The sequence below is a fragment of the Bombina bombina genome, chromosome 2 (genome assembly GCF_027579735.1).
Source record: "Bombina bombina isolate aBomBom1 chromosome 2, aBomBom1.pri, whole genome shotgun sequence".
In the NCBI taxonomy this organism is placed as follows: Eukaryota; Metazoa; Chordata; class Amphibia; order Anura; family Bombinatoridae; genus Bombina; species Bombina bombina.
The window spans coordinates 14,948,193-14,972,496 of NC_069500.1; the positions used below are offsets into that span (position 1 = coordinate 14,948,193).

At 45.2% G+C, this 24,304-nt stretch overlaps 1 protein-coding gene across 2 annotated transcripts in view; it reads left to right on the forward strand.

Annotated features, from left to right (window-relative positions):
- The window catches only part of LOC128648365 (dual specificity testis-specific protein kinase 1), a 288,549-nt gene that overhangs the window by 112,600 nt on the left and 151,645 nt on the right, over positions 1–24,304 (forward strand). For both annotated transcript variants that reach the window (XM_053700962.1, XM_053700963.1), the window contains exons 2-3: positions 4,618–4,739; positions 6,781–6,829. In XM_053700962.1, the coding sequence (XP_053556937.1) occupies positions 4,618–4,739; positions 6,781–6,829 (171 nt within the window). The remainder of the gene's footprint in view (positions 1–4,617; positions 4,740–6,780; positions 6,830–24,304) is intronic.

Genomic DNA, 24,304 nt, shown 5'->3' on the forward strand with positions numbered 1-24,304 from the left:
CACACAAAGTGTTAATAAATGTAGCTATTTTAACTTAAAGCAAGACGGCAGACAAATCTTGTAATTGCTTTGTTTAACAAGGAATGGCTGTTACAGGGATATTGAGAGAGAAAGTTCTGAGGATACCACGTGCTGCTGGGAGTGGTGGTTGGGATACAGATTTTTATGACACAGCTAGTCCCTCATGCACAGCTTGGGATACAGTACGTCAGGCTGGGAGGCTGAGATTTGGCAAAAACAGAAGTGAACAGCGTAATTGGAGAGACTTGAGGGGAGAAGCCTTTAAGCAGGGAGAGACCTATTGGCAACATACTCTGCATCCTGTATACTCCTTTTACATTTGTGTTGTCACTTCACGCTAACCACTGAGTACAGGCTGGCTAGCTGTACACCTTGGTTTGATGAGGGGTTTGGTTTATACACAGGAAATATTTGGGGATGCTAACTGTTGACATATGGCAGAGTTTTGGGATGCCAGCTGCTGGCATATAGCAGTATTTGGAGATGCCAGACACTGGCATATGGTAGTATCTATGGATGCCAGTCACTATGATATGGCAGTATTTGAGGATGACAGCTGTTGACATTATGGCAGTTTTTGTGAAAACCCTCTCTGGCTAGGACTAAGCGTTCAATCTCCACGCAGTCAACCTCAGAGAATGTAGACATTGATGAACAAAGAGACCTTGGTCAGCAAATCCCTGCAACAAGGTAACTTCCACGGAGGAGATAATGACATCCCCACTAGTCCGCAAACCATATCCTTAGTGGCTAAGACGAAGCAATCAGTATCACTGACGCCTGCTTGATTTGAACCACAACACTAGGAAGTAGTGGTAACGACCGGAAAAGATAAATTAGATTGAACCTCCAAGGCACCGCTAATGCATCTGTTAGCTCCGCCTGAGGATCCCTGTGCCTCGTCCCATATCTTGGTAGCTTGGTATTGAGACTGAAAGGATTGTCTGCCGAGGAAATCCGCTTCCCAGTTGTCCACACCCGGAATGTGTATCGCCGACAGTGAAAAAATGTGGGTCTCCGCCCACTCCAGAATCCGAGATACTTCCCTCATAGCTAGGGAGCTTCTCGCTCACCCCTGATGGTTGATGTAAGCCACAGAGGATATAATGTCTGATTGGAATCTGATAAACTTGGACGAACCCAGCAGAGACCAAGCCTTCAGAACATCGTATATTGCCCAAAGTTCCACAATGCGATTGGGAAGGAGCTTTTCCCCCTGAGTCCTTAGGCCCTGTGCCTTCCTGGCACACCAAACAGCTCCCCATCTTGACACTCTTGCAAACTTAGTCACAATTACCCAGGGTGGTCTTGAGATGGACCAGACAAAAACACCAAGTGAGCGATTCTCTTGATCGGTTGTCCAGAGAAATCTGTTGAGACAGAACTGAACGATCGCCGTTCCACGGCTTCAGCATGCACAGTTGCAACAGTCTGAGATGAAACCTGGTAAAGGAAATGATGTCCATGTTGGACACCATGAGACCAATCACCAAGCCACATATGGCCCTAAGGAGGTCTGGAGGGCAAGAAATGTTGAAACTAGCTTGCAACATCTCTGGACTGATAGACTCCATAGACATGAGAATATTTCTATTATAGTACCCGATAATTCTACCCTGGTACTTGATACAAGATAACTCTCTCTAGAGTTATCTTCCATCCATGGGATCGAAGAAGACAAAGGAGAGATTCCGAATGGTCCACTCTTTGAAAAATTTCTTGGAGCCGCTAGACCAAACGGAAGATCAATAAACTGGAAGTGCTTGTCCAGGAACGCAAACCTTAGGAACTGGAAGTGATCCTTGAGGATTGGTACGTGAAGGGAGCATCCTTCAGATCTATCGTGGTCATGAACTGCCCTTCCCGACCGAGGGGAAGAATGGACCTATTGTCTCCCTCTTGAACGAAGGGACATTTTAAAAAACCTGTTTAAGTACTTTAGGTCCAAATCGGACGGAAAGTTCCCTCCTTCTTTGGGACCACGAAAAGGTTTGAATAGTATCCTAAACCTCTCACTGCGATAGGCACCGGGACAATAACTCCTAAGAGGACAGATCCCGTACGCCCCCCAGAAAGGCTTCCCTACTTTCTAGTCAGGAAGATAGGAGAGAGAGGAGGAAACTGCCCTTGGGGCTGATACTTGGAAATTATCTTTAACTCTGAGCTATGACCTCCAGGACCCATGGATCCTGCACTTTCCTGAACCAAACGACTGAAAAGCGACAGTCTGCCCCCTACACGATCCAGAAGAAGACCGGGGACCGCCCATTCATGCCAACTTAGACTCGGCAGGCTTCTTGCTCTGCTTGGATTTATTCCAGAACTGAACCGGCTTCCAAGAGCTCTTGGTTTGCTCAGGCTTAGCAGAGGACTGCTGACATGGGCTTTATCAGAACAAAAAGAACGAAAATTGTTCATATTCTCTTGCGATAGGAGGGCACCCTTGCCCCCTGAGACCGTGGAGATAATTGAGTCCAGGCATGGACCAAACAAAATCATTTCCTTAAAGGTGAGGGTAAGAAGTCTAGACTTAGAAGTCATATCCGCAGGCCATGACTTCAGCCAGAGCCCGACGGGCCTGAACAGAAAAAGCATTCAGGCGAATAATCTGCATAATAGCATCACAGATAAAAGAATTAGCAGCCCTCAAGGCCGTAAATCTTTCCTGAGAAACGCCTATAAGGAGTCAGACCAAAAGGTAGTTTCTCCAGCAACCGTGGCAACAGCCGCCGCCGGTTGAAATAAATATCCCGTATTTTGAAACATCTTTCTTAACAGAGTTTCCATTCTTTATCCATGGGCTCTTTTTAAACGAAGAGCTATCCTCAAGCGGGATAGTATAGGTTTAGCAAGGGTGAAGATAGCGCCATCCTCTTTGAGGGACGGAACCTCACAACTCCATTGAGAGTTCAGGACCGGAAACAATTTGTTAAAGGGAGAAGAGGGGAACAAGTAATCTAATCATGTCCCGTTCAATCTTAATAATGTTTGCCATCTAACAGTCAGGAAGGCTAAGGTACCACCCTCTCCTCAAACTTTATCCAATATAGGAATTAAAGGTTCATCAGGCAATTTGACCAATGGAACCTCTGAATTCGCCAAAAACTTCCTTTAGAAGAAAGTGCACATTCCTAAAACTAAAGTCTAGTTCCTCTGCAGCCGGAGGTGAAGAGCAGCAGACTCCGACCCAGAATGTTCATACTCTGAAGTCTCAGAAAAACTTCATCCTCTGATAACCCTATCAGTTAAATCCAATAAATTATCCGATGTACTTTGGGAAGGAGTGCAATAAGTAACCTTTCGCTTGCGCTAGCAGGGCGAGGTAAAGCATTAAAGGCGGCAGGCACCACCATCTGAACTGCGCAGTAACGTCTGGTGAGAAAATGGCCCCCTCCAGATGGAGGATCAGCAATGCTACGGGAAACTGCATGTGTAGGGAGATAAGAATGTAGGTCATGCACCTCACTGGACGACAACTACTCAGAGTTGGACGGCTCAGTGATATCAAACATGTTTGATATCACATTATCAAGGCATATGGAACATAATTGAGAGGGCGGTTAACTAAGGCCTCCTCACAAAATAAACAGGAATTACTCTTTAGGAATAGAGGGAGTGCCCTCCAAGTAACAGAAATAAAACATCTTATTGTATATATATAAAAAAAAAACAAAAAACACCTTTTATATTCCTATGGCTGGGACACTACCCACCTCCCATGACCCAGACAGTACAGAGATTTAACTCCTCTCTGATAGACACCCGGTCAGGAAGAGGGAAATAAACATATAGTGCACAGTGCAGGACCGTCCCTGTTATGAGAAAAAGCTTGCCAAGCTTGTAAGCTGCATGGCTCTCAAAGTGAAAGTGAAACCTGTTTATTACATAACAGCCTATGAGCCCATAACATCTCACACATAAAGGCAGCATAAAATCATATAAAGATATAAGATTATTCCCCACTGTTCAATAATCCCCCTCAGGAGATATTAACCCTTGATTCTATACAGCTAAAAGGAGTCACACTGTGACCCTGTCTTCTTGCGTTATCATACATGTATAAAAAATGAAACAATCTTGCCAGAATATATGCCGTGTGACAGATAGTAACATCGCTTCTGACATGGACTTGAGTGAAGAAAGAAAGCAGGCAGCAGAACTCGTCAGTGCTGATTGCTTATGGAGCTGTTAATATGAGTCGGATGGTTTTGCAGAAAGACTATCCCTGCATCTCCGGACTCTAACTTTCATCCAAACTCTCACTGAGAGGCTGACAGGACTACTTAAAACTCCAGTCCCATCTCGAAGAGTACTACCCTCCATAAAAGACTACTCCGAAATCTTCTGACACTTCTCTGCCAACTTCCTGTGACGAAAGGCATAGAATGACTGGGGGATGAGGGAAGTGGCGGGGAGGTATTTATCCTTTGGCTGTAGTGTCTTTGCTCCTCCTGGTGTCCAGGTTCTGTATTTTCCAAAAGTAATGAATGCAGCTGTGGCCTCTCCCTGTTAAAAAGGAAAACCAGCCTATAATAAATGTCACCATACTGCGTACATATGACATGTTACTCATTGTAAGCCTGGTTGTGTTTATAGGTCCAGCATCGTCAGTCAGGACAGATCATGGTGCTGAAAATGAACAAGATGATGAGTAATCGGGCAAATATGTTACGGGAGGTGCAGCTGATGAACAGATTGTGTCACCCCAACATACTGAGGTAACAATCAGCTTGTTCTTATACCCCATCACCCCTCCAATATATTAGACTATCTTTTTGCATGATATCCTTGTGTATATTTCCACACACACACTCAGACATATGCCCTCACTCTCGGACACACACACATGCCCTCACTGACATACGCCCTCACTCTCGGGGACACACACTCACTCGCTGACATCTTCCCTCACTCTCTGATACACACACATACTCACTGACATACGCCCTCACTCTCGGACAAACAAACTCATTTACTGACATACTCTCTCATTCTCTGACAAAAACATTCTCACTCACTGACATACGCCCTCACTCTTGGACACACAAACACGCTCACTCACAGACATACTCCCTCACTCTCAGACACACACACTGACTGACTTACATATGTCCTCACTCTCGGACACACAAACTCACTCACTGACATACTCCCCTCATTCTCGGACACACAAACACACTCACTCACTGACATACTTCCTCACTCTATGACACACACACATACTTCCTCACTGACTTACGCTCTCACTCTCGGACACACTCACTGGAATACGCCCTCACTCTCAGACACACTAACTCACTGACATACTCCCTCACTCTCTGACCCACACACATACTCCCTCACTGACATACTCTCTCTCTGAGACACACACACACACACACACATACTCACTGACATACGCCCTCACTCTCGGACACACAAACACACTCACTCACAGACATACTCCCTCACTCTCGGACACACTCACTCACTAACATACTCCCTCACTCTCAGACACACAGACACACTCACTCACTGACATACTTCCTCACTCTCGGACACACAAACACACTCACTCACTGACATACTCCCTCACTCTATGACACACTCACTGGAATACACCCTCACTCTCAGACACACTAACTCACTCACTGACATACTCCCTCACTTACTGACATACTCCCTCACTCTCTGACCCACACACAAACTCACTCTATGACACACACACACACTCCCTCACTGACATACTTCCTCACTCTCGGACATACTCACTGGAATACACCCTCACTCTCAGACACACTAACTCCCTCACTGACATACCCCCTCACTCTCGGACATACTCACTCACTCACTGACATACTCCCTCACTCTCTGACCCACACACATACTCCTTTACTGACATACCCCCTCACTCTCGGACATACTCACTCACTCACTGACATACTCCCTCACTCTCTGACCCACACACATACTCCCTCACTGACATACACCCTCACTCTCTGACACACAAACACACTCACTCACTGACATACACCCTCACTCTCGGACACACAAACACACTCACCCACTGACATACGCCCTCACTCTCGGACACACTCACTGACATACTCCCTCACTCTCTGACACACACACATACTCACTGACATACGCCCTCACTCTCGGACACACCAACACTCACTCCTTCGATCAGCTCAGGATCTCATCCTCTCCTCCTCTCTTGTTACTTCCTCACATTCCCGTCTACAGGACTTCTCCAGACTGGCCCCCATCTTGTGGAACTCCCTGCCTCGCTCCACAAGACTCTCCCCTAGTTTTAACAGCTTCAAGCGCTCCCTAAAAACTCTACTATTCAGGGATGCATACAACCAACACTAACCTTTCCTAACTCCATTGCTTTCCCCTTGAACCCCTTAGACTGTAAGCCTATGAGCCCAGCTGTTTGCAGATCGCCTTCATAAGAGCCGACTACAACAGTGAAACTCTCGGCAGGGCCCTCTACCCACTTGATCCCTGCAAAAGCTATCCTGTATATTGACTATGTTTACAACGCTGCATAATCATACTCCCTCACTCTCGGACACACAGACACACTCACTCACTGACATACTCCCTCACTCTCTGACACACAAAAACACTCACGGTCATACGCCTTCACGAATCGGACACACAAACACACTCACTCATTGACATACGCGCTCACTCTTGGACACACACATACACAAAGCTGCACACACTCTGTGTTTTCCATTGCTATGTTAATTTATTTTCTCTTGTTTTCAGATTTATGGGCGTCTGCGTACATCAGGGCCAGCTTCATGCCTTGACGGAGGTGAGAAGCTGTAAAGCTTTTTTGCTGAATGAAAGATGTGCAACATAGAAATAATGACTGTTTAATTTATTTTTTCAGTTGATTTGTTTTTATCTCAACACATTTTAGATTTTTTTTAATTTAAAGTGAATTTAAATTTCTCTTGTAAGGTGTAATCCAGTCCACGGGTTCATCCATTACTTGTGGCATATTCTCCTTCCCAACAGGAAGTTGCAAGAGGACACCCACAGCAGAGCTGTCTATATAGCTCCTCCCCTAACTGCCACCCCCAGTCATTCTCTTGCAACTCTCGACAAGAAAGGAAGTATCAAGAGATATGTGGTGACTTAGTGACCCCATTGTGGTTCCAGAGAAATTGTGTAAAATAGACAAATACTTTGCAGTACCTGTTTACACCGATGTTTTTCCAGTCCCTAAGAGGTTTTCGGAAATTATTACTAAGGAATGGGATAGACCAGGAGTGCCGTTCTCTCCCCCTCCTGCTTTTAAAAAGATGTTTCCCATAGATGCCACCATACGGGATTCGTGGCAGACGGTTCCTAAGGTGGAGGGAGCAGTCTCCACCCTAGCTAAGCGTACAACTATCCCCGTCGAGGATAGTTGTGCTTTCCTAGATCCTATGGATAAAAAATTGGAGGGTCTCCTTAAGAAAATTTTTTATACATCAAGGTTTTATTCTCCAGCCTCTTGCATGCATTGCCCCAGTTACTGCTGCAGCGGCTTTTGGGTTTGAGTCTCTTGAGGAGGCTCTACATGTGGAGACCCCGTTAGACAATATTCTAGACAGGATTAAAGCTCTTAAGTTAGCTTACTCCTTTATTTCTGACGCCATTTTTCATTTAGCCAAGCTAACGGCTAAGAATTCAGGTTTTGCCATTTTGGCATGTAGGGCGCTATGGCTTAAGTCCTGGTCAGCAGACGTTACTTCAAAGTCTAAGCTTCTTAACATCCCCTTCAAGGGACAGACCCTATTCGGGCCCGGTCTGAAGGAGATCATTTCTGATATTACTGGAGGAAAAGGTCACGCCCTTCCTCAGGATAGGTCCAATAAGTTAAGCACCAAACAGAATAATTTTCTGAAGAGAGAAATTTCGCCCAGTCCAAACCAGTCTGGAGACCTAAACAGGCTTGGAATAAGGGGAAGCAGGCCAAGAAACCTGCGGCTGCCTCTAAGACAGCATGAAGGAGTAGCCCCCGATCCGGGACCGGATCTAGTGGGGGGCACACTCTCTCTCTTTGCCCAGGCTTGGGCAAGAGACGTCCAGGATCCCTGGGCATTAGAGATTGTTTCCCAGGGATATCTTCTGGACTTCAAAGCTTCATCTCCAAAGGGGAGATTTCATCTCTCACAATTATCTGTAAACCAGATAAAGAGAGAGGCATTCTTACGTTGTGTTCAAGACCTGCTGGTTATGGGAGTGATCCACCCAGTTCCAAGGGAGGAACAGGGGCAGGGCTTCTATTCAAATCTGTTTATAGTTCCCAAAAAAGAGGGAACTTTCAGACCAATCTTGGATCTCAAGATCCTAAACAAATTTCTCAGGGTCCCATCCTTCAAGATGGAGACTATCCGAACCATCCTCCCTATGATCCAGGAGGGTCAATATATGACTACCGTGGACTTAAAGGATGCTTATCTCCACATTCCGATTCACAGAGATCATCATCAGTTCCTCAGGTTCGCCTTCCTAGACAGGCATTACCAGTTTGTGGCTCTTCCCTTCGGGTTAGCCACGGCACCAAGAATCTTTACGAAGGTTCTAGGGTCCCTACTGGCGGTTCTAAGGCCACGGGGCATAGCGGTAGCTCCTTACCTAGACGACATTCTGATACAGGCGTCGACTTTTCAAATCGCCAAGTCCCATACGGACATTGTTCTGGCTTTTCTGAGGTCTCACGGGTGGAAGGTGAATGAAGAAAAGAGTTCTCTCTCCCCTCTGACAAGAGTTTCCTTCCTAGGAACACTGATAGATTCAGTAGAAATGAAAAATTTTCTGACAGAGGTCAGGTTATCAAAGCTTCTAACTTCCTGCCGTGCTCTTCATTCCACTTCTCGGCCGTCAGTAGCTCAGTGTATGAAAGTAATCGGCCTAATGGTAGCGGCAATGGACATAGTTCCATTTGCCCGCCTACATCTCAGACCACTGCAACTTTGCATGCTCAATCAGTGGAATGGGGATAACACAGATTTGTCCCCTCTGCTAAATCTGGATCAAGAGACAAGGGATTCTCTTCTCTGGTGGTTCTCTCGGGTCCATCTGTCCAGGGGAATGAGTTTCCACAGGCCAGAGTGGACTATAGTCACGACAGATGCCAGCCTTCTGGGCTGGGGCGCAGTCTGGAACTCCCTGAAGGCTCAGGGTTTGTGGACTCAGGAGGAAGCCCTTCTTCCGATAAACATTCTGGAATTGAGAGCGATATTCAATGCTCTTCAGGCTTGGCCTCAACTAGCTGCGGTCAGGTTCATCAGATTTCAGTTGGACAATATAACGACTGTAGCCTATATCAACCATCAGGGGGGGACAAGAAGCCCCCTGGCAATGTTGGAGGTTTCAAAGATAATTCTATGGGCAGAGGTTCACTCTTGCCATCTCTCAGCTATCCATATCCCAGGAGTAGAGAACTGGGAGGTGGATTTTCTAAGTCGGCAGACTTTTCATCCAGGGGAGTGGGAGCTCCATCCGGAGGTATTTGCCCAGCTGATTCAACTATGGGGCAAACCAGAAGTGGATCTGATGGCATCTCGTCAGAACGCCAAGCTTCCCTGTTACGGCACCAGGTCAAGGGATCCCCAGGCAGCGCTGATAGATGCTCTAGCAGTGCCCTGGTCCTTCAGCCTGGCTTATGTGTTCCCACCATTTCCTCTCCTCCCTCGTCTGATTGCCAAGATCAAGCAGGAGAGAGCTTCGGTGATTTTGATAGCACCTGCGTGGCCACGCAGGACTTGGTATGCAGATCTGGTGGACATGTCATCCCTTCCACCATGGACTCTGCAACTGAGGCAGGACCTTCGACTCCAAGGTCCATTCAAACATCCAAATCTAATTTATCTGCGGCTGACTGCTTGGAGATTGAACGCTTGATTTTATCAAAATGTGGTTTCTCCGAGTCGGTCATTGATACCTTAATTCAGGCTCGAAAGCCTGTCACCAGGAAAATCTATCATAAGATATGGTGTAAATATCTTCATTGGTGTGAATCCAAGGGTTACTCATGGAGTAAAGTCAGGATTCCTAGGATGTTATCCTTTCTCCAAGAAGGATTGGAGAAGGGATTGTGAGCTAGTTCCTTAAAGGGACAGATTTCTGCTCTGTCTATTCTTCTGCACAAGCGTCTGGCAGATGTTCCAGACGTTCAGGCGTTTTGTCAGGCTTTAGTTAGAATCAAGCCTGTGTTTAAACCTGTTGCTCCGCCATGGAGTTTAAATTTTAGTTCTTAAAGTTTTTCAAGGGGTTCCGTTTGAATCTCTGCATTCCATAGATATCAAGCTTTTATCTTGGAAAGTTCTGTTTTTAGTAGCTATCTCTTTTTTCGGCTTGAAGAGTTTCAGAGTTATCTGCCTTACAGTGTGATTCCCCTTATCTGATATTCCATACAGATAAGGTAATGTTGCGTACCAAACCTGGATTTCTTCCTAAGGTGGTATCTAATAAGAATATCAATCAGGAGATTGTAGTTCTGTCACTGTGTCCTAATCCTTCTTCAAAGAAGGAACGTCTATTACACAATCTTGACGTGGTTCGTGCTTTAAAGTTTTATTTACAAGCTACTAAGGATTTTCGTCAAACATCTTCATTGATTGTTGTCTACTCTGGACAGAGGAGAGGCCAAAAGGCTTCGGCATCTTCTCTTTCTTTTTGGCTGAGAAGTATAATCCGTTTAGCTTATGAGACTGCTGGCCAGCAGCCTCCTGAAAGAATTACAGCTCATTCCACTAGAACGGTAGCTTCCACATGGGCTTTTAAAAATGAGGCCTCTGTTGAACAGATTTGTAAGGCGGCGACTTGGTCTTCGCTTCATACTTTTTCTAAATTCTACAAATTTGATACTTTTGCTTCCTCTGCGGCTATTTTTGGGAGAAAGGTCTTGCAGGCAGTGGTGCCTTCTGTTTAAGTTCCTGCCTTGTCCCTCCCTTCATCCGTGTCCTAAAGCTTTGGTATAGGTATCCCACAAGTAATGGATGAACCCGTGGACTGGATACACCTTACAAGAGAAAACTAAATTTATGCTTACCTGATAAATTTCTTTCTCTTGTGGTGTATCCAGTCCACGGCCCGCCCTGTCACTTTAAGGCAGGTTTTTTATTATTTTTAAACTACAGTCACCACTGCACCCTATAGTTTCTCCTTTTTCTTGCTGGTCTTTGGTCGAATGACTGGGGGTGGCAGTTAGGGGAGGAGCTATATAGACAGCTGTGCTGTGGGTGTCCTCTTGCAACTTCCTGTTGGGAAGGAGAATATCCCACAAGTAATGGATGAACCAGTGGACTGGATACACCACAAGAGAAAGAAATTTATCAGGTAAGCATACATTTTTTTTTTTGAGGCTAAAGTGCCCGTTTTTTAAAAATTCGGGTAAAAACAGAATCACTTTAAGTCATAAAAATTTACATTTCACTCGTGTTGTGAAAAAATACTTACCTTTTAAACCTCACTGCCGCTCCAGCTTTCTCCGGTCGTCGCAAGCCATTTCTGACGGTGTCTGATTCAACGCCATGATTGGGGGAAGCCAGATTCCTCATTTTATACCCAGGAAGAGGCTTTGCGATGGGCGGAGGAAGCTGGAGCAGCTATCAAGATTAAAAGGTAAGTATTTTTTCCCAACACAAGTGAAATGTCAATTTTGATGACTTAAAGTGCCCCTGTTTTTAATCAAATTTTTAAAAACCGGGCACTTTAGCCTCAAAATTCACATTCACTTTAAAAAAAACAAACAAAAGAACTATATAATTAGTAGATCTGATCTTGATTTATGAAATGCCCTTTGAAAAAGATTGATATTTCTCTTGTAAGGTGTATCCAGGCCACGGATTCATCCTTTACTTGTGGGATATTCTCCTTCCCTACAGGAAGTGGCCAAGAGAGCACACAGCAGAGCTGTCCATGTAGCTCCCCCTCTAGCTCCACCCCCTAGTCATTCTCTTTGCCGGCTCTAAGCACTAGGGTCTCTCTCGGGAGGGTAAAGTGAATATGGTGTTAGAATTGTAGTTTTTATTATCTTCAATCAAAAGTTTGTTATTTTAAATGGTACCGGTTTGTACTATTTACTCTCTAGCAGAAAAGTGATGAAGATTTCTGCTGAGAGGAAGATGATTTTAGCATGTTGTAACTAAAATCCACTGCTGTTCCCACACAGGACTGAAGAGTACCAGAAAACTTCAGTTGGGGGGAACGGTTTGCAGGGTAGACTGCAATAAGGTATGTTCAGTCATTTATTTCTAGACAAGACTGAGATAATGCTAGAAGAGACTGACAATATCCCCATGAGGGGAGGGTAAGCTATGTTCACAGACTTAGTAAGGAATTGAATGCTTACATAACAGGGCTAATTATGCTGGTTGACACTAATTCAGGGCAATCGATTGTTTTTTTTTAGGAAAATATCGTTTGTAAGACACTTTGAAAGTCCTTTTGGGTTCTTTCTGGGGTTGTTACCCACATGGCTATTTTTTTATTCACTTAGAAGTGGTTTCTTAGGCCTCACAGCTCCGGAGTAGAGTGGGAGGGGCCTAATTTCGCGCCTCAGATGCGTTAGAATTGCATAGAAGTTCATGCTGCTTCACATGGAAGGTCCTGCTGCTGTTTGAGGGCCTAAAGGAAGCTATATTCCCCCAAATCTGGTCCCTAAGGGCAGGTAGGGCCACAGCAGTGCTGTGGCAAGGTGCTGTAGTAATTTTAACCGGTTATTGGCTTTAGGCTGCTGCGGTTTGGGCATTAAGGGGTTAATCATTTTGCTTGCTAGTGGTGCAATCTTACTAAGGCTTTAGGTACATACTGTGAAAATTTCAAAAAGATTACTGCATTTTTTTGCAGTTTTGCAAAATTGTGTGCCTTTTTTATCTCTTAAAGACACAGTAACGTTTTTTCAAATTGTGTTTTTTAATTGATTAAAGTGATTTCCAAGCCTGTTTGTGTATACTACTAGTCTATTAAACATTGTCTGACACCAAGGAAAATCCTTGTTCAATGTGTTTAGAAGCCATGGTGGAACCCCCTCTCAGAATGTGTCCCACTTGTACCGATATGTCTATACACTTTAAAGATCATATTGTTGCACTTAAGAATGTGGCCCAAGATGATTCTCAGACTGAAGGTAACGAGGGTAGCCCGCCTGCCTCTCCCCAAGTGTCACAACCAGTTACGCCCGCTCAAGCGATGCCTAGTACTTCTAGGGCGTCTAACCCTTTTACATTACAAGACTAAGCGGCAGTCATGGATAATTCTCTTGCAGCTTTCTTATCTAAACTGCCCGTGTTACCTGCAAAGCGTGATAGCTCTGTTTTAAGAACAGATTATGAGCATTCTGATGCTTTGGTAGCCGTATCCGATATACCCTCACAACGCTCTGAAGTGGGAGCGAGGGATTTGATGTCTGAGAGAGAAGACATTGGCTTTTAAATTTAAGCTAGAACACCTCCGCGTTTTGCTCAGGGAGGTATTGGCTACTCTGCATGACTGCGACCCTTTGGTGGTCCCAGAGAAATTGTGTAAAATGGACAAGTACCTAGAGGTCCCTGTTTACACTGATGCGTTTCCGGTCCCTAAGAGGATTGTGGATATCGTTACTAGGGAGTGGGATAGACCAGGCGTCCCCTTTGTTCCCCCTCCTGTTTTTAAGAAAATGTTCCCCATATCTGACCCCATGCGGGACTCGTGGCAGACGGTCGCTAAGGTGGAGGGGGCTGTTTCTTCACTTGCTAAGCGCACAATCATACCAATTGAAGACAGTTGTGCTTTTAAAGACCCTATGGATAAAAAGTTAGAGGGTTTACTTAAGAAAATTTTTGTTCAACAAGGTTTTCTTCTCCAACCTATTGCCTGCATTATTCCTGTAACTACTGCAGCTGCTTTCTGGTTTGAGGCGCTGGAAGACTCGCTCCAGACGGAGACCTCATATAAGGAAATTATGGATAGAATTAAGGCTCTAAAGCTTGCTAATTCTTTTATCACAGACGCCGCTTTCCAAATATCTAAGTTAGCGGCAAAAATTTCAGGTTTCGACGTTTTAGCGCGCTGGGCGCTATGGCTAAAGTCCTGGTCGGCCGATGTGTCATCAAATTCCAAGCTTTTGAACATCCCTTTCAAAGGAAAGACCCTCTTTGGGCCTGAATTGAAAGAGATTATTTCAGATGTCCTTAGGGAGAGCATGGCCTTTTCCCCCGTTGACAAGTCCTTTAAGACAAAGAACAAAGCTAATTTTCGTTCCTTTCGTAATTTCAGGAGCGGCCCCGCTTCATCTTCTCCGGCTGCAAAGCAAGAGGGTAATGCTTCACAGCCCAAGGCAACCTGGAAACCTTACCAGGGCTGGAATAAGGGTAAACAGGCCAAAAAGCCTGCAGCTGCCACCAAGACAGCATGAAGGGGTAGCCCCCGATCCGGGACCGGATCTAGTAGGGGGCAGACTCTCTCTCTTCGCTCAGGCCTAGGCAAGAGATGTACACGATCCTTTGGCATTAGAGATTGTACCCCAGGGATATCTTCTAGAATTCAAGGACTCTCCTCCAAGGGGAAGGTTCCACATTTCTCGTCTGTCTACAGATCAGACAAAGAAAGAGGCATTTTTACGCTGTGTAGAAGATCTACATACCATGGGAGTGATCCACCCAGTTCCAATTGCGGAACAAGGGTTGGGTTTTTACTCAAACCTGTTTGTGGTTCCCAAAAAAGAGGGTACTTTCAGACCCATCCTGGATCTAAAAATTCTAAACAGATTCCTCAGAGTCCCATCATTCAAAATGGAGACCATTCGGACAATCTTACCAATGATCCAGGAAGGTGAATATATGACTGCCGTGGATCTAAAGGATGCATACCTACACATTCCTATCCACAAAGATCATCACCAGTTTCTCAGGTTTGCTTTTCTGGACAAGCATTACCAGTTTGTGGCTCTTCCCTTCGGCTTAGCCACTGCTCCCAGAATTTTCACAAAGGTGCTAGGGTCCCTCCTGGCGGTTCTAAGGCCGCGGGGCATAGCAGTGGCGCCTTACCTAGACAACATCTTAATTCAGGCGCCGTCTTTCCAAAGAGCCAAGTCTCACACGGAGATTGTATTGGCCTTTCTGAGGTCTCATGGGTGGAAGGTGAACATCAAAAAGAGTTATCTTTCCCCGCTCACAAGGGTTCCCTTCCTAGGGACTCTAATAGACTCGGTAGAAATGAAAATATTTCTGACGGAGGTCAGAAAGTTAAAACTCTTAACTACTTGCCGAGTTCTTCATTCCATTCCCCGGCCATCTGTAGCTCAGTGCATGGAGACAATCAGATTAATGGTAGCAGCAATGGACATAGTCCCTTTTGCTCGGGTACACCTCAGACCACTTCAACTATGCATGCTCAAACAGTGGAATGGGGATTATGCAGATTTGTCTCCTCAAATTCAGTTGGACCAGGAGACCAGAGATTCTCTTCTCTGGTGGTTGTCTCAGGATCACCTGTCTCAGGGAATATATTTCCGCAGGCCAGCGTGGATCATTTTAACGACCGACGCCAGTCTGGTAGGCTGGGGTGCGGTCTGGGACTCCCTGAAAGCTCAGGGCTTATGGTCTCGGGAAGAAACTCTTCTCCCGATAAACATTCTGGAACTGAGGGCGATATTCAATGCTCTTCAGGCATGGCCTCAACTAGCTGCGGCCAAATTCATCAGATTTCAGTCGGACAACATCACGACTGTAGCTTACGTCAATCATCAGGGGGAACAAAGAGTTCCCTAGCGATGACGGAAGTGACCAAGATAATCAGGTGGGCGGAGGATCACTCCTGCCATCTCTCAGCAATTCACATCCCAGGAGTAGACAACTGGGAGGCGAATTTTCTAAGTCGTCAGACATTTCACCCGGGGGAGTGGGAACTCCATTCGGAGGTGTTTGCCCAGCTGACTCAGCTATGGGGCATTCCAGAGTTGGATCTGATGGCGTCCCGTCAGAACACCAAACTTCCTCTCTACGGGTCCAGGTCCCAGGATCCCAAGGCGGTATTTATAGAAGCTCTAGCAGCGCCTTGGTCCTTCAATCTGGCTTATGTTTTTCCACCGTTTCCCCTTGTCCCTCGTCTGGTCGCCAGAATCAAGCAGGAGAAGGCTTCGGTGATTCTGATAGCGCCTGCGTGGCCACGCAGGACTTGGTATGCAGACCTAGTGGACATGTCGTCTGTCCCACCATGGACACTGCCAATGAGGCAGGATCTTCTAATACAGGGTCCGTTCAAGCATCCAAATCTAATTTCTCTGCGTCTGACTGCTTGGAGATTGAACACTTAATTCTATCAAAGCGTGGTTTTTCTGAGTCAGTTATAGATACCCTGATTCAGGCTAGAAAGCCTGTCACCAGGAAAATCTACCATAAGATATGGTGGAAATATCTCTGTTGGTGTGAATCCAAGGGTTACTCATGGAGTAAGATTAGGATTCCCATGATACTGTCTTTCCTCCAAGAAGGATTGGAGAAAGGATTGTCAGCTAGTTCCTTAAAAGGACAGGTATCTGCTCTGTCTATTCTTTTAAACAAGCGTCTGGCAGAGGTACCAGACGTTCAAGCGTTTACTCAGGCTTTAGTCAGAATCAAGCCTGTCTATAAACCTGTGGCTCCCCAATGGAGTCTAAATCTAGTTCTTTCAGTTCTTCAAGGGGTTCCGTTTGAACCTTTACATTCCATAGATATTAAGTTGTTATCTTGGAAAGTTTTGTTTTTGGTAGCTATCTCTTCTGCTCGAAGAGTCTCAGAATTATCTGCCTTACAGTGTGATTCACCTTACCTGGTGTTCCACGCAGATAAGGTAGTTTTGCGTACCAAACCTGGTTTTCTTCCTAAAGTTGTTTCTAACAAGAATATTAACCAGGAAATTGTTGTTCCTTCTCTGTGTCCTAACCCTTCTTCGAAGAAGGAACGTCTGTTACACAATCTTGATGTGGTTCGTGCTTTAAAGTTCTATTTACAAGCAACTAAGGATTTCAGACAAACATCTTCCTTGTTTGTTATCTATTCTGGTAAGAGGAGAGGTCAGAAAGCGACTGCTACCTCTCTTTCCTTTTGGCTGAAAAGCATCATCCGTGTGGCCTATGAGACTGCTGGCCAGCAGCCTCCTGAGACTATTACTGCTCATTCTACCAGAGCAGTGGCTTCCACATGGGCTTTTAAAAACGAGGCTTCTGTTGAACAGATTTGTAAGGCAGCGACTTGGTCTTCGCTGCATACTTTTTCCAAATTTTACAAATTCGATACTTTTGCTTCTTCGGAGGCTATTTTTGGGAGAAAGGTTTTACAAGCAGTGGTGCCTTCCGTTTAAGGTACCTGTCTTGTTCCCTCCCTTCATCCGTGTCCTAAAGCTTTGGTATTGGTATCCCACAAGTAAAGGATGAATCCGTGGACTGGATACACCTTACAAGAGAAAACAGAATTTATGCTTACCTGATAAATTACTTTCTCTTGTGGTGTATCCAGTCCACGGCCCGCCCTGGCGATTAAGTCAGGTAATAATTTTTTGTTTAAACTACAGTCACCACTGCACCCTATGGTTTCTCCTTTTTCTTCCTAACCTTTGGTTGAATGACTGGGGGTTGGAGCTAGAGGGGGAGCTATATGGACAGCTCTGCTGTGTGCTTTCTTTGCCACTTCCTGTAGGGAAGGAGAATATCCCACAAGTAAAGGATGAATCCGTGGAATGGATACACCACAAGAGAAAGTAATTTATCAGGTAAGCATAAATTCAGTTTTTTCCTCCTATTGCAGCCTATTCACTGAGCAGTAGGACTTTCTTCATCAGTATGGACCGAACAAAGCTCCCCTTAGAGGATATAAATCATCACCTCCTCCTTAGCATCCGTAATGGCTGTTTTAGTGATGGATTATCTTTATTTTCTTTCTTTCCTAAGACGGGGAGAGTCCACAATGTCATTCCAATAACAAGTGGGATGTTTACTCCTGGCCAGCAGGAGGAGGCAAAGAGCACCACAGCAGAGCTGTTAAGTCACTTCCCTTACCCATAACCTCCAGCCATTCTCTTTGCCTCTGTCAATGGAGGAGGTTAAGTTTGGTGTCTTAAGATATTGATTCCTTTTTTGGGTACTTTTCCCTGCAAGCAAGGATTTGAGTTTAGCTGTGTCCACGTCAATCTCTTGAGTAAGAGTAGTGGTGGATTTCTTCTAAAGATATGTTGAGTCCATGGATTCATCTTAATTACTGTTGGGAATTTCACTCCTTGCCAGCAAGAGGAGGCAAAGAGCACCACAGTAAAACTGTTAAGTATCACATCCCTACCCATAAACCCCAGTCATTCTCTTTGCCTCTCGTACATAGGGGAGGTGAAGTTTAGTGTGTAATTTAAAATATTTTTTATGAGAAGATGGGTTACTTCAAGCAAGTTTTCAGGGTATAGCTATGCTCCACGTTAGTCTTTGGGGTCGAGCTGTGGTGACTTTAAAGCAGTGGGGAACTTGCAAAGAGGTACTTGCTGTGTTTCCCCACTTTTGCTGCCCTAAACTCAGATACCAAAGTTGGTTACTTTATCTGCATTTTGACCAGGTGTCCGTGAGGAAGAGGTGTCCTCTCATACCTAGGGACTGTCTTCATGTCGGACAGCTGAGCAGGTAAGTGCTGGTCTTCCATATGGGAGAAGGGGCACTTGAGAATTTTTCTACCTTGCTATGTGTATAGGGACTATATTAGCTTACCCTGGTGTAAGGGCTTTGCTAAGACATGACTGCAGACACAGTGCTTTATTGAGAGACTGATATGGTTAATTCTAACCTAACAGGGGGCTCATTTTAGGTGGGTGCTGTGTGTTGGGTACTTTTTCCTAAAGTATGCGTTTTCGTTTCTTCTCACTATTGCAACGTGTGGATTCAGCTTGACCACGCCCCCTCCTTCTCCATTGTTCTGCGGGAGGTTTTCGCACTTCCCTTACGTTTGCTTGCGTAATCGGGCCTTCCTCTCTGCTCTGTTCACTATGGAGGTGGTTTCATTATATGCGGCTGTGTTTCATGAGGTAGCGCATATAAGGAGAGGTCGGAGGATCCCGTTGCACAGTGGTGGTAAGGGTGCCTTAGTATACTGAGGTTTGGAGGGAGGTTTAGTCGGAGCGACAACACTCAACTGCCGGCATAAGCTGCTTCATTAATAACCATTAGCTGTGTTAATTTATCCCCTTTAGACAAGTAATGGTGTTTTTAGCTCCTTAATTTTTGTTACTGCTTTATCTGTATACTTTGGCACTAACCGCATGCGGTAACGGCCCGTGGGGATAATAATCAGGCATGTCTGACATGGATCAGGAGTCCGCTCAATTCAATCCTTGTTTATTGTGTTTAGATGCAAAAATTGCAGCACCTATGCAATTCTTTTCCTCCTCTGTTAAACAAACATTACAGGGTAAGGATCCGTTTTTTAATGTGGAGCCTAATGTCTCTCAAGAGGATGCTGTCCAGGTGTTACCAGGGCCATCCCCTATTTCGTCCCAAGCCTCTATGGCGTCTAACACTGTGTCCTGCGGTTCCTTGCTAACTCCCAGTGGAGTGTTTTTAAAGGCAGCGATTGCTGCACAGGTATCCTCAGCGGTATCTGCAGCCTTAGCCGAGTTTCCCAGATTTACAGGGAAGCGCAAGAGGAAATCTAAGATAATATGGTATCTGTCCCTGGCACTGAGCCTCAGGGTCCTCTAAGATCTGAGGATGATGAAGACTCTCATTCGTAGGGTGAAAACTCAGATTCGGACAGTATAATGCCTTCTTCTGATGGTGAAGGATCTTCCTTCCGATTTAAGCTTGAACACCTTCGATTACTGTTAAAGTAGGTCTTAGCTACCTTGGATCACTCGGAGACCCAGGCGGTAGTTATGCCTAAGAAGTCTAATAAACTTAATAGTTTTTTTGACGTTCCTTCCTCTTCATAGCTCAGGAGTGGGAGAAGCCAGGAGTGGCTTTTACACCGTCGTTTAGGAAAATGTTTCCGGTGGAGTCATCTATCAAGGAGTCTTATTCTTCGGTGCCCAAGGTTGAAGGGGCCATTTCTACCCTGGCCAAGAGAACTACTATACCTATTGAGGATAGTTGCTCTTTCAAAGATCCCATGGATAAAAAGATGGAGGCTTATTTGAAAAAGATTTATGTACATCTTGGTCTCCAATTGCAGCCAGTAGTATGTATTGCCTCAGTGACTAGTGCAGCTTCCTATTGGTTTGAGGCCTTGTCGGACTCTCTCCAGGAAGAGATGCCTTTCAGGACAGGACGAGATTCAGGACAGGATAAGAGCTCTCTAGTTAGTGAATTCCTATATTGCAGATGCTGTCCTTCAGGTCCTTAGACTGGGAGCTAAGGCTTTCAGTTTTGCAGTTTTAACCAGTCTAAAGACTTGGTCAGCCATTGTTTTGTCTAAGGTCAAGCTGATGGCGCTTCCTTACAAGGGAAAGACCTTATTTGTACCTGGGTTGGTCGAAATCAACATTACAGGCGGAAAGGGGTCCTTTCTGCCCCAGGATAAGAGGAACAAACCAAAGGGACATCAGAGTAATTTTCGTTCCTTTCGGAATTTTTTTATGGAAAGCCATCCTCGTCTTCATCCAAACAGGACAATGACAATCCATCCTGGAAACCAAATCAGTCTTGGAGTAAGGGGAAGCAAGCCAAGAAGCCTGCTGCTGAATCCAAGTCTGCATGAAGGAATTGCCCCCGATCCAGGCTTGGATCAGGTAGGGGACAGACTGTCTAAGTTCTCTCAGGTCTGGATAAGAGACATTCCAGACCCTTGGGCTGTGGAAATTGTTTCTCAGGGCTACAGGTTGGAGTTCAAAAATTGTCCTCCCAGGGGCAGGTTTCACCTTTCCAGATTATCTGCAGACCGGATAAAGAGAAAGTGCTTCAAAGATCTTTCGTCCTTGGGAGTGATTGTCCCTGTTCCAAAGCAGGCACAGGGTCTGGGGTTTTACTCAAACCTGTTTGTGGCTCCCAAAAAAGAGGGGACCTTCTGTCCAATTCTAGACTTAAAATGTCTCAACAAATTCCTCATGGTTCCATCCTTCAAGATGGAAACCATTCGTATGATTCTCCCATTGATTCAAGAAGGTCAGTTCATGACGACCATAGATCTAAAGGATGCATACTTGCATGTCCCCATTCACAGGGATCATCACAAGTTCCTGAGGTTTGCCTTTCTTGACCAACACTTGGAGTTTGTGGCCTTGCCACGGCTCCCAGGATATTCTCAAAGGTTCTTGGAGCCCTCTTAGCTGTGGTCCGGTCCAGGGGGATTGCAGTGGCTCCCTACCTGGACAACATTCTGATTCAGGCACCTTCTTTTTTGCAAGCAGCATCTCTCACACGGAGATGTTACTGTCCTTTCTCCGATCACACAGGTGGAAAGTAAATTTGGAAAAGAGCTCCCTGGTTCCGGCGACAAGGGTTGTTTTCCTAGGAACTATCATAGATTCTGTTCTGATAAAGATCTTTCTGACAGAGACCAGAATAGCAAAGCTCCTTTTGTCTTGTCGATCCCTGCACGAGACGGCTCACCCTTCAGTCGCCCAATATATTTAAGTCATCGTTCTGATGGTGGCCGCCATGGACATCGTCCCATTTGCTCGATTTCATCTGAGAGCCCTGCAGTTGTGTATGCTCAGTCAGTGGAATGGAGATTATGTGGATCTATCCCCAAAGATAACTCTAGATCAGAAGACAAAGGATTCTCTTCTGTGTTGGCCTTTATGGGTGATCGTGACCACGGACGCCAGCCTAGTGGGCTGGGAAGCAGTCTGGAATTCCCTAAAGGCGCAGGGTCTTTGGTCTCGGGAGGAGTCAGATCTACCGATCAACATCTTAGAGTTGAGAGCAATTTACAACGCACTGTTGGCTTGGCCACAGTTGGCTTTGAGCCAGTTCATCAGATTCCAATCGGACAACATAACTTCAGTGGCTTACATCAACCACCAGGGGGGAACTCAGAGTTCTCTAGCCATGAGGGAGGTGACTTGGATCATTCAGTGGGCAGAAGATCACTGTTGTTGCCTTTCTGCCATTCACATCCCGAGCGTGGACAATTGGGAAGTGGATTTCCTAAGCAGACAGACTTCCCATCCCGGAGAATGGGAACTTCATCCGGAGGTGTTCTCCAGGTTAATCTCCAAATGAGGGGTTCCGGAGTTGGATCTGATGGCATCTCGACAAAATGCCAAGTTTCCGAAGTACGGTTCCAGATCGAGGGATCCTCAGGCCTGCCTAATGGATGCGTTGGCAGTCCCTTGGAACTTCAGAATGGCCTATCTGTTTCCTCCGTTTGCTCTTCCTTGGGGGATCGCTCGCATTAGACAGGAAAGGGCATCAGTGATTCTAAGTGCCCGACTTGACCTAGAAGGATCTGGTATGCGGACCTAGTGGAGATGTCGTCTCTACCCCCGTGGAGGTTACCTCTGAGGAAGGACCTTCTTCTTCAGGGGCCTTTTCTCCACCCAAAGCTTGTTTCTCTGAAACAGACTGCTTGGAGATTGAACGCTTGATTCTAAAGTGTGGTTTCTCAGAGTCAGTAATTGAGACTATGATTCAGGCTCGTAAGCCTGTTTCTAGGACAATTTACCATAAGATATGGAGGGAATATCTTTATTGGTGTGAATCCAAGGGCTACTCTTGGAGTAGGGTTAGTATTCCAATAATTTTGTATTTTCTCCAGGAGGGTCTGGAGAAAGGGTTATCTGTTAGCACTTTGAAGTGTCAAATTTCGGCCTTATCTGTGCTGTTGCATAAGAGTTTGGCTGATGTGCCAAATGTTCAATCTTTTTGTCAGGCTTTGGTCAGAATCAGGCCTGTGTTTAAAGCTGTTGCTCCACCTTGGAGTCTTAATCTTGTTCTTAAGGTTTTGCAGCGGCGTCCGTTTGAGCCAATGTATTCTATAGATATTAAGTTACTATCTTGGAAGGTTTTGTTTCTGTTGGCGCTTTTCTTCTGTGCGGAGGGTATGCAAACTTTCCACCTTGCAGTTTGATTCTCCTTATCTTATTTTTCATGCGGATAAGGCGGTTCTTCGCACTAAGTTGGGATTCCTTCCCAAAGTTGTTTGTATTAAGAATATTAATCAGTTCCTTCACTGTGTCCGAAGCCATCTTCGGATAAGGACTGTCTGTTACATAATTTGGACGAGATCCGTGCTCTTAAGTATTATTTGGAGGCGACTAAGGTCTTTCGTAAGTCTTCTGCTCTCTTTTTTTTTTTTCTGGGAAGAATAGAGGTCAGAAAGCTACTGCTTCTACTCTTGCTTTTTGTTTGCGAAGTGTGATTCGCATGGCATATGAGTCTGCTGGGAAGCAGCCTACAGAGAGAATTAAGGCTCATTCCACCAGGGCCATAGCCTCTTCTTGGGCTTTCAAAATGAAGCTTCTATGGAGCAAATTTGCAAGGCTGCAACTTGGTCTCCTTTACATACTTTTTCCAAATTTTACAGATTTGATACTTTTATCTCGGCTGAGACGGCTTTTGGGAGAAAGGTTCTTCAAGCGGTGGTGCCTTCCATTTAGGCATCCTGGTAATTATCCCCCCCTATTCATCTGTGTCTTCTAGCTTGGGTATTGGTTCCGAACAGTAATTAAGATGAACCCGTGGACTCACCATATCTTTAGAAAAAATAAAATTTATGCTTACCTGATAAATGTATTTCTTCCACGGACCCACCCTTTTGTATTTTTTTACCTTTTAAAGTGTTTTTGACTAAACCTCAGACACCTCCGCACCTTGTGTTGCTTTCCTTTCTCCATTTACTTTCGGTCGAATTACTGGGGTTTATGGGTAGGGAAGTGATAGTTTTACTGTGGTGCTCTTTGCCTCATCCTGCTGGCGAGGAGTGATATTCCCAACAGTAATTAAGATGAACTCGTGGACTCACCATATCTTGAAGAAATAAATTTATCAAGTAAGCATACATTTTGTTTTTAAACAGTTAGGAAGTGATGAGGTGGTCCTTACTTTGTTCCCCTAATATATTTGCTGCCATAGTCACAGAAAGCCAGAGTTGGTTACTCTGTTCTTTCTTTTTCCACAGGTCTCTGTAAGGAGTATGTGTCCTTTCATGTCTGGTGAGCTGTCTTCCTACCGGACAGCTAGATTGCAGGTAAGTGCTTTTGTCTTCTAGGTGTTGGAGACTTGCACTGAAGAGAGTTTTCTGCAGCAATTATTGGGACATATTTAATTCTTTAGGGAAGATTTTATTTGGCAGTGTGCAGGCACTTGGTATCTGTGTGAGACTAAGGGGTTAATTTCCATATGGTTTTGGGATGGCTGTTTATG